This window comes from Podarcis muralis, chromosome 7 (assembly GCF_964188315.1).
Source record: "Podarcis muralis chromosome 7, rPodMur119.hap1.1, whole genome shotgun sequence".
In the NCBI taxonomy this organism is placed as follows: domain Eukaryota; kingdom Metazoa; phylum Chordata; class Lepidosauria; order Squamata; family Lacertidae; genus Podarcis; species Podarcis muralis.
In genome coordinates, this window is record NC_135661.1 from 23,449,284 (window position 1) to 23,467,579 (window position 18,296).

The 18,296-nt window shown below is 44.4% G+C and overlaps 1 protein-coding gene across 4 annotated transcripts in view; it reads right to left on the reverse strand.

The window, feature by feature from the left end:
- Positions 1-15,905, reverse strand: part of CLSTN1 (calsyntenin 1) — a 61,893-nt gene extending 45,988 nt beyond the window's left edge. For 3 of the 4 annotated variants that reach the window (XM_028740726.2, XM_028740724.2, XM_028740725.2), the window contains exon 1: positions 15,478-15,904. In XM_028740726.2, the coding sequence (XP_028596559.2) occupies positions 15,478-15,553 (76 nt within the window). In that variant the 5' untranslated portion in view covers positions 15,554-15,904. Of the gene's footprint in view, positions 1-15,477 lie in introns of all 4 variants that reach the window. The other variant, XM_028740723.2, reaches the window with a different exon arrangement.
- Positions 15,906-18,296: the final 2,391 nt, after the last annotated feature.

Sequence of the window (18,296 nt, forward strand, 5' to 3'; positions counted from 1 at the left end):
TGAGACCTGCCAGAATCTGCTGCATGTGCCCTGATAAGCTATGACAGCGTTACAGCCAAGCTCACATTTAATCCATCTGAGGAAAAGAATTGTCCTTGACACATGAGCTGCCTGCAGCCTGAAATTGACTTTTCATTTGGAGCTGACAATATTGAAAGTAGATTCAAAACCCTAATTGATGAAAAGCCTGGCTTTCTTCTTAAATAAGTATTTGAAAGGGGAGAACACATGACTTCAAGAAAAGAGCAAGATAAAAATGTACCCTTTCCTTGTTCTGGTTATTTTAAAACGCACTCACCACCTCTTAAAAAAGAATGAGGACTGTGTACAGCAGGCTGACAAACCAACTACTTAGAAAGCCTCCTGGGATGAGTGAGGATCACCATCAAGCACCAAGGAAACAAAGATTTTTGTGAATTGGTAGGTGGTCATTCTTCCCTGTTCTGGCTAACAGAGTCACATAAAGTACATACTGATGAAGAAGTAGGCTAGTGCGTCTGACAAGCATGTAACAGCAAAAACATTAGGAGAAACTGACAATTAAAAGCAACAGCAGAGATCAGTCGTCCCATTCCAAAATCAAAGAGGCCCTCACAGAATATCTAATTCATCCAAGATGGGGGATCCAGAGAAATGACTTTCCGACAGAGGTCAAGGTTCAAAGTTAGTTTGTATGGGAGATGATGCTCTTCTAGTTATGCTGGACACAGATTATTATTTCAGACCAACTAACATTCAAGATGCAATGTACAAACTTTACACTGCAGGCTGTTCCTCATGCCTAGATATTTGTGAAATTTGGTTGGGGGGTGGGGAGAGATGTTTCTTGATCACAGGGCATTTGCCAAACTTGAAGCTTCTCTACACAGTGGCCCAGTCAATCAACCCTGTTCAGGAAACAATGCCCTTAAACGTAGAAACTTTGGGACAACTGCCTATATTATGTTGTTGTTGTTGTTTAATCCATTTGTTGCCATGATTTGTTGTTCTTAATAATAGTAATGATTTTATTATTTATACCCTGCCCATCTGGCCTCTGAGTGGCTACCAGTACATATAAAAACATAGTAAGACATCAAACACTTCCCAATACAGGGTTGCCTTCAGATGTCTTCCAAAAGTTGTGTAGTTCTTTTAGATGGGAGGGCATTCCACAGGGAGGGCACTACTGCCAAGAAGGCCCTCTGCCTAGTTCCCTCACTTCTCTTAGTGAGGGAACCACAAGATGACCCTTGGAGCTGAACTTCAGTGTCTGGGCTGAACGATAGGGATAGAGATGCTCCTTCAGGTATACAGGGCCAAGGTCTTTTAAAAATGGCTGTTCTTGCCATTTTTATTGCTTTTTAAAAATGTTTTACAGTTACTTATATTTTGTGTCAGATCTGTCTTACAGAATACCTGGTGTTCCACCAAAATGACTCATGGAGAAAGAAATACAGAAATATTAAGAAAGATGTTAATGCCAGAGAATCTTCGGAACCAGCCTCATTAGATAAGCTTGGAAGGAATAGTGGGGTTGTATCCAATATCAGTCCTACTCAGAGTAGATCCACTGAAATGAATGGAAATGGATCACATAGGTTCATTAATTTCAATGCGTCTACCCTAAGTATAACTTGATTGGATATAACCCTGTGTTTTACATGCCTTCTAGTTTTTGATCCTTCTACAATTTTTATCACTATAATTTCTCAACTCTTGCTGAAGATTTGTCAGGCTGAAAATGTGCCCTTCAACTGGTTATTAACATGTAATTCCTACTGATCTTTTAAATTTATTTTTAATTTGATTGCTAGCTAAATTTATTTTTAAGTTGATTGCCAGCTAAATTTAGTTTTAATTTGACTGCTAAAATTTCAATACAAAAACACAGCAAGTCATCAGAGAGATACTTATACACAATAATGGTATGTACAATTCTATATACAGTGGTACCTCGCAAGACGAATGCCTCGCAAGACGGAAAACTCGCAAAACGAAAGGGTTTTTGGTTTTTTGAGTTCCTTCGCAGGACGATTTTCCCTATGGGCTTGCTTCGCAAGACGGAAACGTCTTGCAAGTTTGTTTCCTTTTTCTTAAAACCGTTAATACAGTTGCGACTTGACTTCGAGGAGCAACTCATAGCACATGGTGTGGTAGCCTTTTTTGAGGTTTTTGAAGACTTTGGTGATTTTTGAAGCTTTTCCAAAACTTTTCCAAAACCGTGCTTCGCAAGACGGAAAAAACCGCAAGACGAAAAAACTCGCGGAACGAATTAATTTCGTCTTGCGAGACACCACTGTAGGTATATTAAACCTACACATAATTTAGGTGCACCATAGTTCTTTTTTAGGTGCAGGTAGTGGTCATGCAGACTGTTACTTGAAATGTAAGATAAAAAGCCCCACTAACTTGCATAAAATTACTCTACTGGTTCTTTGCCTTTCATCATGAAAATGTTACAGGTTATCTTTCCAGCAATTGTGAGGCTTCGTAAGGTTTTATATCACAGCTCAAGAGACAGATTATTTAAATTCCTCCTTTTTTGTGTAATAGAAAGTCTAGCAGCTACAAGAAATATAATTTATAATTATAATTCTCAAAATTATATTTACATTAGTTTGCATGTATTTTTTAAAAGAACAATTATATTTTTACTGGGTGCTCTGTAAAGAGCAGAGATGATGATTATTAAGCAACTATTAAGGCTATAAAGCCGGGATTCACAGAAGCTGGTCATAAACTCTCAACCCTACTAATACAAGCATCTTTGAACATTTTCAGAAATGGCTTGAGCTCTTGAAAACCTCCCATGGCAGAGAATCGTAAATCAGGGCATTAGTCCACCTGACTCCATACCGTCCACATTGGCTGGCAGCAGCTTGCCAGAATTGCTAATAGGGGACATTCTCTGCCATGCCTGGAGAGGTTGGGGATTGAACTGGGGGTCTTCTACAAAGAAAGCAAATGCTCAGCTACTGAACTATGGCCTTTCCTATAAGGCACAGGAAGCAAAGAAAGACAATTTGGCCCTGCCAGTTCAATACACTGACTGGCAATTGCTCTCTGAGATTTCAATGAAGCAGTCTTTCCCAACCTTACCAGGAGATGCTAGGAATGGAACCTGGAACCTTCTACATGCAAAACAGGTGTTCTACCAATGAGCTTTCCTTGTTGCAAAGAAATGTAACATGATGCTACAGCAACCAGGACCAGTGAAGAAAAAGCTCTAGCAGAGGTCAAAAGATGGTACAGGTTTTTCAATATGGGGCACTTAGACACCACCACGTTACAGAAGATGAAATATTTCTATACACTTTGAGAGGACTTGATGATGATGCCCCCCCATGTTTTCAGATACAAAGCATTTTAGAGTAATCAGCTCCAGTAGCCAGCACAGGTTTCTTTTCAGGAGGGATAATAAATACAACTTTAATATGACATGTCAGCTGAAATACTGCAGCTTTTGTTAGCAAAGTAGTCCTGAGATTAAAAGCAAAAAAAAAAAAGCCATCTCATGCCCGGCAGATATGTTCTGTAATTAAGATCCAATGACAACTTTTTCTCAGCACACTGAAAACAACACTAGCCTTTGTCTATTCCCCTTTTTTCTTTTAAAAGGTTAATGCAGCTCCTCTGGAAAGGTGAAACCATTATTGATTAGGTTAAATACTGGATGGCTCTCTGGTTTTTACTGGCAATCAAGGTATGTTATTTCACTCCCTTGTGGTTGTTTTTGTCAATATGCAAGGGATAATCCTCCAGCAGCTTGCAAATCCTGCTTCGGGAATTGGATCCTGCTCTGTCAAGCTATCACATTCTTCCTCCACCAATGCCTCCTTTAGAAGGTCAAATATTCCTGGACCCTTATTCCTGGGTTAACACTTTGCTTAGCAGATCAAAGGCAAAGTACCTGCTTTTTGTGGAGAACCTTTACCACTGGCTGGTCAACCTTCCTTCCCATCTACCCAAATCCACACGCAGCTCCTCCTGGAGGTCTGATATTTTTTTCTCTTGGAAGCAAAAGCAGCTGGAAACCATCACTTGAGGAGGCAAGCTTTCCACCCAGCCCTGCTCCACAGCTACCTGCACTCCTTGCTCCCAAGGAAGCTGGCCTTTTCCCACCACTGGCCAGCAGAGAGAAGTCTCCCCCACCCACACTATTTTGTTGGAGGGGGAGAATAGTCTGGGGCTCTGGGGAAAGTATACATGGCTCTTCTCCCAGCCACCATTTTATTCTTACCAGTAACACAGTGAGATGAGTTAGGCTATGTGCGTGGAACTGGCTCAATGTCATCTAGTGAGATTCATTACAGAAGGGAGATTTGAACATGGGTCTCCTTAGTTATTGTTGGCATCCTTCTGTCTTGAATGGAGTATGCCTCCAGGGGTGCATTAGCAGCACGTGACCTCCCTGGGGCAGTATGTCTGGAGGGTCGGGGCTGTCTAGACAACAAGACCCACCCCCCCACGGCCTCGCTGATGTGGTCCAAAGGAAAGCATAGCAATACATTTGACACTAGCTTGCCTTCAGGAGCTCCTGGAAGGAGGAGTACATGGTGCCATCCAACCACCTTAGAGACTCCACCTCAGTACTAGCCCAGCATACTAACTACTATGCCAAACTGTCTTATCATCCTCTAGGGTGCCCTCCAATGCAGCATCCTCCAGGTGTCTCTAGGACTACAACTCCCCTCATCCTGGCTAACTGACCATGCCGACTGGGGCTAATAGATGTTGGAGTCCTACAACAATTGGAGACTCCACATTGGCTACCCCTGCTTTGGTGACTGGGAGGCTGCTATACATACCGCCCCCACCCCAACGTATCCCTGTTATAACTTAACTTTTTATTTAGCGTTTTAACTTTTTATTATGGATTTTAGTTATCAGCTGAGAACCAGTCTAAGTTGAAAAGTGGGGTGTGGTACACACACACAATCCGCCCCATTTTTTAAAATCCTGCCCACTTGCTTTCCCCTTAAACACAATTCTACCCTTTTATTTTTAGGGATGCGGGTGGCGCTGTGGGTAAAACCTCAGTGCCTAGGACTTGCCGATCGCATGGTCGGCGGTTCGAATCCCCGCAGCGGGGTGAGCTCCCGTCTTTCAGTCCCAGCTCCTGCCCACCTAGCAGTTCGAAAGCACCCCCGGGTGCAAGTAGATAAATAGGTACCGCTTTATAGCGGGAAGGTAAACGGCGTTTCCATGTGCTACGCTGGTGCCGGTTCGCCAGAGCAGCTTCGTCACGCTGGCCACATGACCCGGAAGTGTCTTCAGACGGCGCTGGCTCCCGGCCTCTAGAGTAAGATGAGCGCGCAACCCTAGAGTCGGTTACGACTGGCCCGTACGGGCAGGGGTACCTTTACCTTTACCCTTTTATTTTAGATTTTGATTAGCACAAGCAGCTAACTCAAGTCAAGGAAAGCAAGGACAGTCCAATTTTGCCCAACCAGCTTAAAATTGCCCCAAAACATCTTAATGCAGTTAGCTGCCAGGGCAAAAACACCTCAGCTTTATGGGAACAAGGACTCACCCATCAAACCACTGACTACACGCACACAGAATTAGGCCACTGCCCAAGTCGGTTAAAAAGCGACTCCTACTACTATTAACACTTGGCTTAGAGAACAAGGGCATGGATAAGAGACCAGCTTACACCCACCCCGCTAAGAGATACTGATTATTACCTCTCCGCATTTTCTTCTGCTGTCGCAGCTATTCTGAGCATCCCATGCAACGTTACTGGACAGGCAGAAGCACTGCCTGATCTAGTTCATCACAATGGGTGCCCATATGCCTTTCCAAGCTATGCATTGACAAAGTCAGGTCCTGTTTGTTGTCTTCCAATGATGTACACCCAGTTGGCCACTGTGAGAACAGGGGGCTGGAATGGATGGGGCACTGGTTCTAAACTCCATTGCCTGTCAGCCATAGGGAGCAATCAAAAATTATGCAGATTATATAAGCTAGTCTATTGGCTGAAAGTAAGGGCTCTTCTAAGACCCATATGGGTCAGTGGTGGGGAATCTTTTCAAATTCAAGGGCAACCTTCCTTCAAAGGCAACCTTCCAAGAGCCACATACTAGTAGTGGGTGTGGCAAATGGATGCAGCACTCACCTTAGTGGCTTTTATACTCACCCCCCCATCCTGTCAAACAAGTGGTAAAAAGTGTTTGTGGTTAAGATTAAGAAACCAGCCACCAGCGGAAACCACATGAGTTGTTCATAGTCCACAATGACTTCCTGGGCATGACTAACAGACTAGCTTTTGGCCCCAGTCGGTGATGGAGAGAGCCTAAAAAGTAGAAACTGATGCCCATTCAACTAAATCAGCAAACAGTTCCAGTGCCCTACCTAATCTATTAAATCACTGCTGAGCCATTTCAACATGAAGTGAATTATAAAGTGACACTCACTTTTTAAAGTTTTGCACTGTCCATTAAAGCACCTGAAGGTTGAAACTGGGCTTCCACCCCATCAACAAACTTCTAAAAAATACATCTCAAAAACTTAATGTTTAAAGAAAAACACAGCTGAACACCTAAGTTCTAAAATTGGAACGGTATGGATAAAATTGGTCCCTGTGCAAAGTTCTCTCTCCCCCCCCCCCAACACATGAATAAACACACACTTGAAACATTTGATCAGCCTACCATGGGCTTAGCCAGGATTTATGTCAGTGGTGCAGGCTTTATGCTGGGGGGGGGGGGGAGGGCAGAATCTCAGTTAAGTATTTTTATTGATTTACTTGATTGGAGGGGCACCTGCCCCCCCCCCCTGGCTACACCCTTGCAGCCTATTCAGAAATATTTGCCTAAGAATGTTGTTGACGGCCTTGAAATACTTTTCTTTTTATCTCCTTTTCTTGCCTGCATTTTCCTTCCATTGAAAGTAAGATGAGCCTCTGTTGTAATTTTGATATATATTTTCTTCTTTCCCAGTAAGCATCCTATCCCAAGCACCTCTATCTGATCCCTCTTTCTTCTGCTTTTGTATGAATGTTATCGGTGAAGCTTGGGATTATATCCAACTATGTTTTTACTTGGAGCAGATCCATGGAAATTAATGGATCTAAATTTTATATATTAATTTCAATTGGACTACTCAGAGCAGGACTAGCATTGGATACTCAGCCACATTGGGCAAAAAGTTCCTACACTGCAGGAGGTTGGACTAGATCAGGCCCTCCCAATCTTGAGTCTCCAGTTGATTTCTGACTACAACACCCATCATCCCTAGCTAGTAGGACCAGTGGTCAGGGATGATGGGAATTGTAGTCCAAAAACAGCTGGAGGACACCCCCCCCCAAGTTTGGGAAACCCTGAACTATAGGATCCTCAAGGTCCCTTCCAACTCTATAATTCTACACACCATAATGCTTCATATTGCAATGTCTGTAACTGAAAGACAAAAATCATTTAATGCAAAGGTATTAAATGAAGCTCATTACACAGCCATGGAAATAATCCAAGACCAGTTCGCTTAGTCACCCATAGCAAATAAAGAGTCCCTGCCAGGCAACCAGGCAGTGATTGCTTGAGGAGTGTTGTCTCCTTCATTTTTCCTACCCCCATATGACACAAACGAGTTGAAAAATTTATTTTTGCATTGGCTTTGGCTTTATTGTATGTCTCATGGGGACAGATTTCTGTGCATATATATCCCTCCAGATTGTCCCCTTTAACGTGCAGTTTGAAAGAAGTTTCCCAGGCCAAACAAAAGCATTCTCCTACCGTATTCATGCTGTGCTAACAAATGGAGGACTGAAAGAGCAGAAACAAAAAGAAGCAAACCTGAGTAGAGATGCTTTCATCACCACAAAGCAGCTAACAGTGAGAAGCGTTGTCCATTTTAAAAGCACGAAGGGCCCTGCCAGTAATTTAGATCCAGCAGCTTCGCAACATTCTTCAACAATGCAACAGACAGGGGGAAAGTGTTACTGATTCTGAAAATGGAAGCTCTCAGGTAGATGTACAGCCCTCCTCCAACTTGGTGCTCTCCAGATATTTTGGGTGACAATTCATCAGCCTCTGGTTGGTAGTCTAAAACATCTGGAGGGCACCAAGTTGGGGAAGGCTGATATAAAATGTAAAAAAGAAAAGTAATATAAAAAACCCTCCTTGTCGGACTGGAAGCCATGAACTCTTTGCTAGTTCTGTGTTAGTTCGTTCCTAGGATTGAAAAGCAACACACACATTTCCAAGCCTCCAGCTCTCCATTGTATCCTGGACATAGCTATAAATATATGTGAATACCACTGCCGGATCAGGCCAAGGGCCCATCTAGTTCATCAGCCTGTTTTTACAGAGGCCAGTAAGATGCCCTTTTGGAAACCCGCAAGCAGGACCTGAACACAGGAGCCCTCTCCCCTCTTGTGGTTTTCAGAAACTGGTATTCAGAAGCATCATTGCCTCTCACCATAAGAAACAAAGGCCTGCGTTTGTACAAAAATATGAATTAATCTGTTTGGCTTTAAATAAGCTGAGTAAACCTCCAAAACCAGATGTCTAGGAAAAGCATAGATAGCTGACTTCTACCGAGTCACAGCCTTGGTCCATCTGACTTAGTATTGCCTACACTGACAGGCAGTGGCTCTCCAGGTTTTCAGGCAGTGTTCTTGCCAAGGATTGAATGTGGGATCTTCTACTCTACCACTGAGCTACAGGCCTTCCAAAATATCCTTCTGAAATATTAGAGCCTTTCCAGATGATGGCAGTCATATGAAAACAGTGATAAACCACACTATGCTAAATGGGAAACCAGAGACTGTCACCAAAGAAAATCCTTGCACAGCCTTGAATCTCTTTGCAGCAATAGCGCTTCCATCACTTCCGGGTTCGCAATAAATAGCACAGCCAATTGAGAAAGGCAACTGCCATCTGGCCACATTTAAAGTCAGGCTATAAAAACTCAGCAACTGTGCTCTATTTCAAGTATATATAAAATCAGCCATAGGAAAAGAAACATTTACATTTTAACAGCAAAATAACTCGCAAATCACATTTTTGGAAATTTGAACCAAACAAGCAAGAAAAAGCCAGATATAGGACAATGTAGCTTCAAGGTACATTATCTACAGATGAGCAATAAGGCAGGCAAAAAGATCACACAATCCTAGCACAGTTGCCCACATATACCTATTGCTACTCATTTATGACACACTGTTCATCTCAATCAACTCTCCTATACAGAATACAACACTAATAGCAAATCACAGGACATTCATCTTTACATATTTGTCTAAGCATATTGCTAGGGGTGAAAACTTGCACAGAACTGAGCTGTAAAATTGCTTTAAGAATATACCAAGGGGACAGCAGTTGTCCCAGAGTTGCAAATAAATCCAAGAAGTTTACTGGTCCACAATAAACCCATACTAGCAAAAAAATAGGCTTGATACAGTTTTCCATTGGCTACTATGGAACGCTTCTTTCAAGTTTAATTTCAGAGAGGGGAGGTATGAGAGGACAAGAGCCCATGGGTGCCAATAATAATAATAATAATAATAATAATAATAAATTTTATTTATATCCCGCCCTCCCCTGCCGAAGCTGGGCTCAGGGCGGCTAACAACATTCTAAAACATTCATTATAAAATTAATCAAATCAAATTAAAGTCAAATTAATGGCAACCATCAAGCAAAATTCTGTGCAGATTGCCGATTGCCAGAGGAGGGGGTCAGGCTGCGCCCTGACCAAAGGCCTGGTGGAACAGCTCTGTCTTGCAGGCCCTGCGGAAGGATGTCAGGTCCTGCAGGAAGGCCTTTCTGGGCAATTATGCACCCATAAGCGCTGTGTTGGCAACCCATGGCATAAATCAATATGTAATGGGGCGGTACTAAACTTCCCCACTCCCTTACTAAAGCTTTCCCACCTAGTTATCAGCAGGAAATTGTTGGTGATTTCCAGTGGCTGTTTACTTGTCCATATTATTCCAAATTAACACGGTATGAGTGATCATGTGCATATCACATTATTAGAGAGAGTCCTTCTGGCATAAGGATGCTCAACCTAAGGTCATTTCTCATCGGTCCCAGGCTTTTTTGTCTTCTCGCTGTCACATACACACATACACGTGCACATACTCTAACATAACTGCTTTTCTGGAATTTGCCTTCATATTTATTATAGCAATAACCTTTAAAGCAAGACAGGGTTCTAGTGCAGCTGCACAAAAGATGTTGTTGTTATTGTTGTTGTTTAGTCATTTAGTTGTGTCCAACTCTTCATGACCCCAAAGAGGAGAGCACGACAGGCACTCCTGTCTTCCACTGCCTCCCACAGTTTGGTCAAACTCATGTTCGTAGCTTCAAGAGCACTGTCCAACCATCTCATCCTCTGTCGCCCCCTTCTCCTTGTGCCCTCCATTTTTCCCAACATCAGGGTCTTTTCCAAGGAGTCTTCTCTTCTCATGAGGTGGCCAAAGTATTGGAGCCTCAGCTTCAGGATCTGTCCTTCCAGTGAGCACTCAGGGCTGATTTCCCTCAGAATGGATAGGTTTGATCTTCTTGCAGTCCATGGGACTCTCAAGAGTCTCCTCCAACACCATAATTCAAAAGCATCAATAATTAAACATTCAGAAGACTGTCACAGGAGGAAGTGTTGCCCGTTGAATAGAGTACCATAGTTCAGTGACAGAGTATCTGCTTTGCATGCAGAAAGTCCCAGGTTCGCTCCTCAATGGCATCTCCAGACACGACCGGGAAACTCCCCTTGTCCGAAAACACTGCAGAGAGCTGCTGCCAGTCAGTGCAGAGTAGACAATACTGAGCTAGAAGGACCAATGAGCTGACTCAGTATTAGGCAGCTTCTTGTGTGCCTTTTTAAAATAAGCCCTTTAATTCAAAACTATGGGGACTAAAATCTTGCTTTTTAAGGAAGGAGGCATAGCTCACTAGTGTAGCAACTTCTTTGCATGCAGAAGGCCTCAGGTTCAATCTGCAGCAACTTCAGGTAGGGCTGGAAATGCGCCCTTGTCTGAAACCGTGAAAAGCTGCTGCCAGTCAGAATAGAGCAGGCTTCCTCAAACTTGGCCCTCCAGATGTTTTTGGCCTACAATTCCCTAGCTAAAAGGACCAGTGGTCAGGGATGATGGGAATTGTAGTCTCAAAACATCTGGAGGGCCGAGTTTGAGGAAGCCTGGAATAGAGGATACTGAGCTAGATGGACCAGTGGTCTTGTTCAGTATTAGTCAGCTTCCTATGTTCTTAAATATGAAGAACAGGAAGCACCATAAAGACCAACATGTTTTCTATGCCATAAACTTTTGTGGACTGGAGTCCACTGATCCAATAGAAAACATGCATGGTAATAAACATGTTATGTCTTCAAGATGTCGGAAGACTTTACTGTGGTGTTGTTACGTTGCAACACACCAACCCTCTGGAAATAGCTACAGTGAATGAAATTTAAGAGACAAGCACAGTTGTGAATCCATTGGGATGAAAACTAAACATTTCCACAGATGATTGAAAGGTTCAGTTTTTATCAGCAAAATACCCCAACATCACCTGTACCACCTTAAAAATAAATCAGTTTGAAGTCAAATGGGTTTTGTCCCATGTTAGTCCTACTCTGTGTAGACCCATTGAAATTTAGACATGACTAAGTTAAACTTCAATGGGTCTACTCTGAGTAGGACTTGGTGAAATGCATGTCTATAAAAACATTTTAAATGGCACATGTTTTAAACAGCAATTAAGCCATCTCACAATATGATTGGAGGGAGCTCCGGCTCCACATTTAGGGAAAGAAACATTTGCAACCCCAAAAACACAATCTGCAATGCGTCCTTACTTCCCAGCTCAAGGCCCAGCGGTAACACAAGAGCTGCAAAAGGTTAAACAGCTAGAAAGGTGTGAGAAGGGATTGTGTTTGCTTTAAATGACAGAAAGCACTCTCAATGAAATTGCAGCGGTTTAAGGTTCCCAGAGATTCAGTAAGGTGTCCAATTCTCTGCATCTATTCACAGCTGACGATCAAAAAACCAATTCCACCATCTAAAATACCATCGCTGCTTGGAATGGGGTGGGGGGGAATCATACTCTCAACAGAGAAAGAGCTTTTTGCAAGCCTAGAGACAGACAGTATTTACACCATTGTTAATCTCATCAGATTGGTCCAGTTTAACCTTGCCTCGCCACAAGCAACAACGCTGTCTCTTATCATCAAAGGGACAAACAGAAGTCTAGTTGGGAAATAATTTGCAGAGTGTGAGAGAAATGATTTGCATGACAAAAACAAAGGAAGTGTGTGCCCGCAGAGAGCTGCTGCGGACTCCCTCCCCCCACTCACAAGCAGTGCCATTATACCCCCCACATTCCATTCCTCCCTGCTAACCCAGATTATGAGCCAAAGTGGGCAGCGGAGGACACAGCCTGGACAGCCAGAATCGCCCGCCAGATAAAAACACTGGCAGTCTCTCTATCTGGGGAGTAAGCAGGTTTTCTTTCCATCTCCAACATGATCAGGTTGCCCTATGGAATTTTTTCCTCACTGCCGGAAAAAGGAGGGAGGGGATTATACCAAAGCAAAACAAAGCAAGAGGGAGGGGGGCACTGCGGGCACTGTGTAAACATTCTCCCCGACCCTGTAGGACAGCATATATAGGGGGCACCTTTCTGTCACCTTCTAGAACCGATACATAAGCTTCCTCCATCTGTTCCATATGGCACCGTATAGACTTGAAGGGATAAGAAGCCCATCACCACCAAGGACACTGCTATTTCCTTCCCCATTTGCACACTGATCCAGATACACAGAGCATATGATTTGGGGACATGATTAAGCCTTGTTAAATCCCTATAGGGGAAAGGAGCTCAACATACAGGAATGCAGGAGGGGGAACGGCATAGGGTGGTATAAAAGAGGCATCACTGGAGAAAAGAGTGATAGATGGACAACCTCAGAGATAGATTCATGGGCACAGGCGATTAAATTGTAAAACTACAGAGTGATGAAGGCTGTCCATCATCCCCTTTCCTGAGGGGGGAAATAGTGCCCCCACACACTAGAAAGATGTATCCTCTTAAAAGAGTGAAAAGGTAGGAGGAGCGATCTTCCTAAGCCCCCCACCGCTTAACAAAAGATGCCCTTGCATGAAGGACTCCACACCTCCAAAGTCAGATATATGGAGGGAAACAATTCCTTTGGCAGGGTCCGGAATCTGAATCCTTGAAACACATGTGCCTTTCTGAGATGGTTTAAAACCAGGGGAGAGGAAGGAGGAATAGAGGAGGCAGAGAATAGCTTTTATACAGAATGTGGAAAGGCCAATGGTGGTCCAGAAAGTACATTTGGATGTAAGAGCGTAGGGTGGTGGACAGAATACTAATAATTAATAAGCACAGTGGGGAGGCAAACATTGGGGGGGGGGCAGAGATGCAGGAAGTACAGGCCCCCTAAGAGGAAAGCTACAGGAAACAGCTTCAAAAGGACAGGCTGACAAATGCATGTTCGCCAAGCCATACTTAGAGCTGTCCCTGAAGTGGGGTGGGCAGTATAAGGTAAGTATCCTGTGCGTAGGAAGGTGCTGGTTTGGGGATCTGGGAGAGTGCTTTAGAAAGGGGAAGAGTAAAAGAAAATGGCAAGTGTCTGTATGAAAAAGGTATTTGTGGGTTTAGGAAGTTTGTGTATCTATGCGTGCTTAAGGGAGTGAAATAGACAAATATTGGGGTGGAGAGATTTACTGCTAATGGCATGTTGGTGTTTCCTATGTAAGTACTATGTTAAAAAGAGGGGAGGTACTCTGCTTAGAGGGGAGGAGGTGTTGCTATGAGGTGGGGAAGATGGGATGAAGTGGAAAGGGAATAAAATCCACCCCCCCCCCAAAAAAAAAATACAAGAAAGTGAGTGCATGTATGGAAAAGAGAGTATTAGGTGTATTATGAAACAACAATGCTATATTCTTAATATAAGGAGGGATGTAGTACAGTAGGGTTACATCATTTATTAAATAATGGAATGCTATAATATCCTTGTTAATCAGGGACTATTAATGATGCACTGTATTATAATGGACAATATAAGTACAAGGATAAAATATTGCATTATCAAACAATGCAATATTAAGCACTATACTCTATTAGGTATTAATAGTTTTCTGGCTGAAGAGTGGAACCTAAGTACTTTAAATATATACTTTATAAATTATTCATTTTATTAATATATTTCTATTATTAAACAGCTGTGGAAGATTACATATAAAAGTATGAATATGCAATCGCGCCTATATCACTACTAAACAAAGCAATATTAAAATATCCTTATATTAATGGCTGCAATATTAACTTGTACATATACATACATACATACACACACATACACAACCATTGTATTTATACATACAGTATTACATCAGATATTATATATTACACACCTAATCCTATACATATCCACTCAGAAGTACATTGCACTGACTTCCTTGGGGCTTAGGATGAATATCCATCTTAAACGCATACACACCTATGAAAGCATACTACAATAATAAAAATATATAACATTATCAAATCATGCAATATTTATACTATGCACTGTCAGACAACTGCACTTTACAGAAAAGCACCCTTAAAAAATATCTCCTAATACAAATGCAGCAAGAACTAATAAATAAGAACACTGGGTGATATTCACACAGGGTACACTCTTAGGAGACCCACTGAAATTAATGAACCTAAATTGCCCATGTTCACTAACTTCAACGGGTCTACTCCAAGTCGGACTAATGTGAAATGCCACCCACTGTTATCATATTGTGTGCTGCAATAAGCATCCCAACACGGTTAAACAGACATCTTCCCATTAGGAATACAGAATGAGGCTAACAAATAATTACAATATTGCATGTGCAAAAAAGGGGCCCAGTACTGTTTCAAGGCGGCTCTCCTAACGCAAATACAGCAAAACACAACACATGAATAAACCACCACCACCAATAAAACAAACAAGCCAACAAATCACGATATTGCACAGCGCGGTAAGTGACCCACAGTAGGTTCTAAAGAGCAATGCAATCGCAGCGCAGGCACAACAAACGAAGCAGCAGCATCACCTTCGTCGTCCTTATTGATCCTTTCCATACCAATGCTACGTTATCATCATCATCATCATTATTGCAATGTCACTGCTGTCTATATTAGGGCAATGCAAATCTTTATATGCACATATACATGTGTGCATAAAAGCACGCATACCTGTATCTATCCGTATACAGAAAACGCGCGCACAAACACACATACGCGCCTATCTACATATGCGTATGGATAGACATTTCTGCAATAAAAAGGGAAAACGCAAGCACTGTTACGAAGGTCTCCTTGGCGTGCTATCAGTTAAGTGCAACGCTAAGGCGTTATCCTCCTATGGCACTAACCGGGTGGGGTGGGGTGGCTGGAGACCTGGACACCCCAACCTATTTTTAAAAAATTTATCACACACACACACACAATATTAATTGTTGTTTTCCTCCCCCACCCTCCCCTTCGCCTCCTGGCTCACCTCGGGCAGCGCGGACCCGTCCGCAGAGCAGCGCAGCCAGGAGGAGGCAGGCGGGCACCAGCCGGGAGGGCAGCATCTCTGCTAGGCCGGGAAGGCGCTTCTCCGCCTCGCCTCCTCCTCCTTCTCCTCCCCGGCGCCCCCCGACCGACCCCCCGTTGAGGGGGAGGGCAAAAAAAAAAAGGGGCTCAAGGAAACGGGGGCGGGCGGGTATTAGTGATACTAATAACGACACATTAATAAATAATAGCAACGGTAGTAATAAATAAAAAGGGGGGTGTCCGGGGGCGGAAAATAAAAGGGAAGGAAGGAGAGGCAGCCGTTCCTCTCAGCCCAGCCTGGCCGCCGCGTCTTCTCTTCCTCCTCCTCCTCAGCCCGGCGCTGGCTCCGCTGGCTTGCGAACTAAGATGGCGGCCCGCTCCGCTCCCTTTCGCCGCTCCCTCCCGCACCGGTTGCCAGGCGACGGAGCGGGGGAAGGAACCAACTGGGAGGGGAAAGGAGGGTGGGGAGGCGGAGGGGGAGGAGATACCATCGGACGGAGTGGGGGGGGGAGAGAAAGGCAGAGGCCGAAGGAGCAGCCTAAGCCGGGGAGAGGGGAATGGTAGGAGAAACCGTGATTCAACACACACACGCGCGCTGGAGGAGGAGAATAGAATCGTGGGTTTGTAGCGTTGGAAAGGATCCTGTGGGTCATCCATTCCAACCCCCTGCAATGCAGCAATCTCTGGGCCCAACGTAGAGCTCCCTTCCAGCTCTACATTTCCATGACTGGATGAATTATTTTGCTCGGAGATCTCAGGTGCAGGTGAAAAGCAAAAAAAAAAAAAAAAGGCGTGGAGCTGAACTGCGGAACTATCTGCAGCAGGAGGCAGGGATGGCCGTTGGCCACCTGAACCAATAACTTTAGAAGAGAATTCATGGGGGGGGGTCATAGCTGTCAGCTTTCAGATTTGACAATAAGGGATCAGCAGCGTCAAAAATAGGGGATCAGCAGCCTCACCTGTCCCGGGGACAGTCTACGGGATACCTAACAATCCGGCATAGCAGCAGGAAGCAGCGGGAATATAACAACAACAACAACAACAACAACAACAACAACAACAACAACAACAACAACAACAACAACAACTTATTTATACCCTGCCCATCTGGCCGAGCCTCCCCAGCCACTCTGGGTGGCTTCCAATCAAGTGTTAAAAACAAGACAGCATTAAATATTAAAAACTTCCCTAAACAGGGCTGCCTTCAGATGTCTTTTAAAGAGAAGATAGCTGCTTATTTCCTTCACATCTGCTGGGAGGGTGTTCCACAGGGCAGGCGCCACTACCAAGAAGGCCCTCTGTCTGGTTCCCTGTAACCTCACTTCTCGCAATGAGGGAACTACCAGAAGGCCCTCGGCACTGGATCTCAGTGTCCGGGCTGAACGATGGGGATGGAGACGCTCCTTCAGGTATACAGGACCGCGGCCGTTTAGGGCTTTAAAGGTCAGCACCAACACTTTGAATTGTGCTCGGAAACATACTGGGAGCCAATGCAGATCTCTCAGGGCCGGTGTTATGTGGTCCCGGCAGCCACTCCCAGTCACCAGTCTAGCTGCCGCATTCTGGATTAATTGCAGTTTCTGGGTCACCTTCAAAGGTAGCCCCACGTAGAGCGCATTGCAGTAGTCCAAGCAGGAGATAACTAGAGCATGCACCACTCTGGCAAGACAGTCCACAGGCAGGTAGGGTCTCAGCCTGCATACCAGGTGGAGCTGATAGACAGCCGCCCTGGACACAGAATTAACCTGCGCCTCCATGGACAGCTGTGAGTCCAAAATGACTCCCAGGCTGCACACCTGGTCCTTCAGGGGCACAGTTACCCCATTCAGGACCAGGGAGTCCCCCACACCCGTCCACCCCCTGTCCCCCAAAAACAGTACTTCTGTCTTGTCAGGATTCAACCTCAATCTGTTAGCTGCCATCCATCCTCCAACCGCCTCCAGGTACTCACATAAGGGAATTTCCCGCAAAAAGGGAAGGTTGACAGCTATGTGGGGGGTGAGGTTATTGATGGCTGATAGCTGCAGTGGCTAAGCTCTGCCCCCACAGCTGGAGGCAGTCGAGCTTCTGAATACCAGTTGCTGGAAGCTGCAAGAAGGGAGGGTGCTCTCGTGCTCGGGTCCCAGTTGCTAGTTCCCCACAGGCATAATATGGGTGGCCACTGTGAGAACAGGACCGCCAGCCTGACCCAGCAGGCTCTGCAGGGTTGTTGTTGCTTTAAAAAGAGGTATTCACCCTGCCTCACCCCCTTCTTACATCAAAGTGGGCTTGCATCTGATGCTAGTCCTGCTCAGAGTAGACTCATTGAAGTTAATGGCATGTAGCCAATCTGTATCACCAGTGACGGGAGGAAGCGGGTGTATGATTATTCTTACAACAATTACAAATAAATTGCGATCTTTGTATAGCCGATAAAAACGTGGAAAGCGGGGGGGGGGGGAGAGAGAGACGCTGATGGGCATGGCCTAATTTAGGACCATTAGTTTCTATGGGTCTACTCTGAGTAGGATTTTAGTCGCAGACAACCCACTGTGAGTGCTGCCCCCCAACTGGAGAACCAAGGAACTGAGCTTCTGAGAATTTGGGAATCCAAACTTGGGACTTTGCATGTGTTATAAGAATTTAAAGGTCTCAAATATAGAATAGGTAAAGGTAAAGGTACCCCTGCCCGTACGGGCCAGTCTTACAGACTCTGGGGTTGTGCGCCCATCTCACTCAAGAGGCCGGGGGCCAGCGCTGTCCGGAGACACTTCCGGGTCACGTGGCCAGCATGACAAAGCT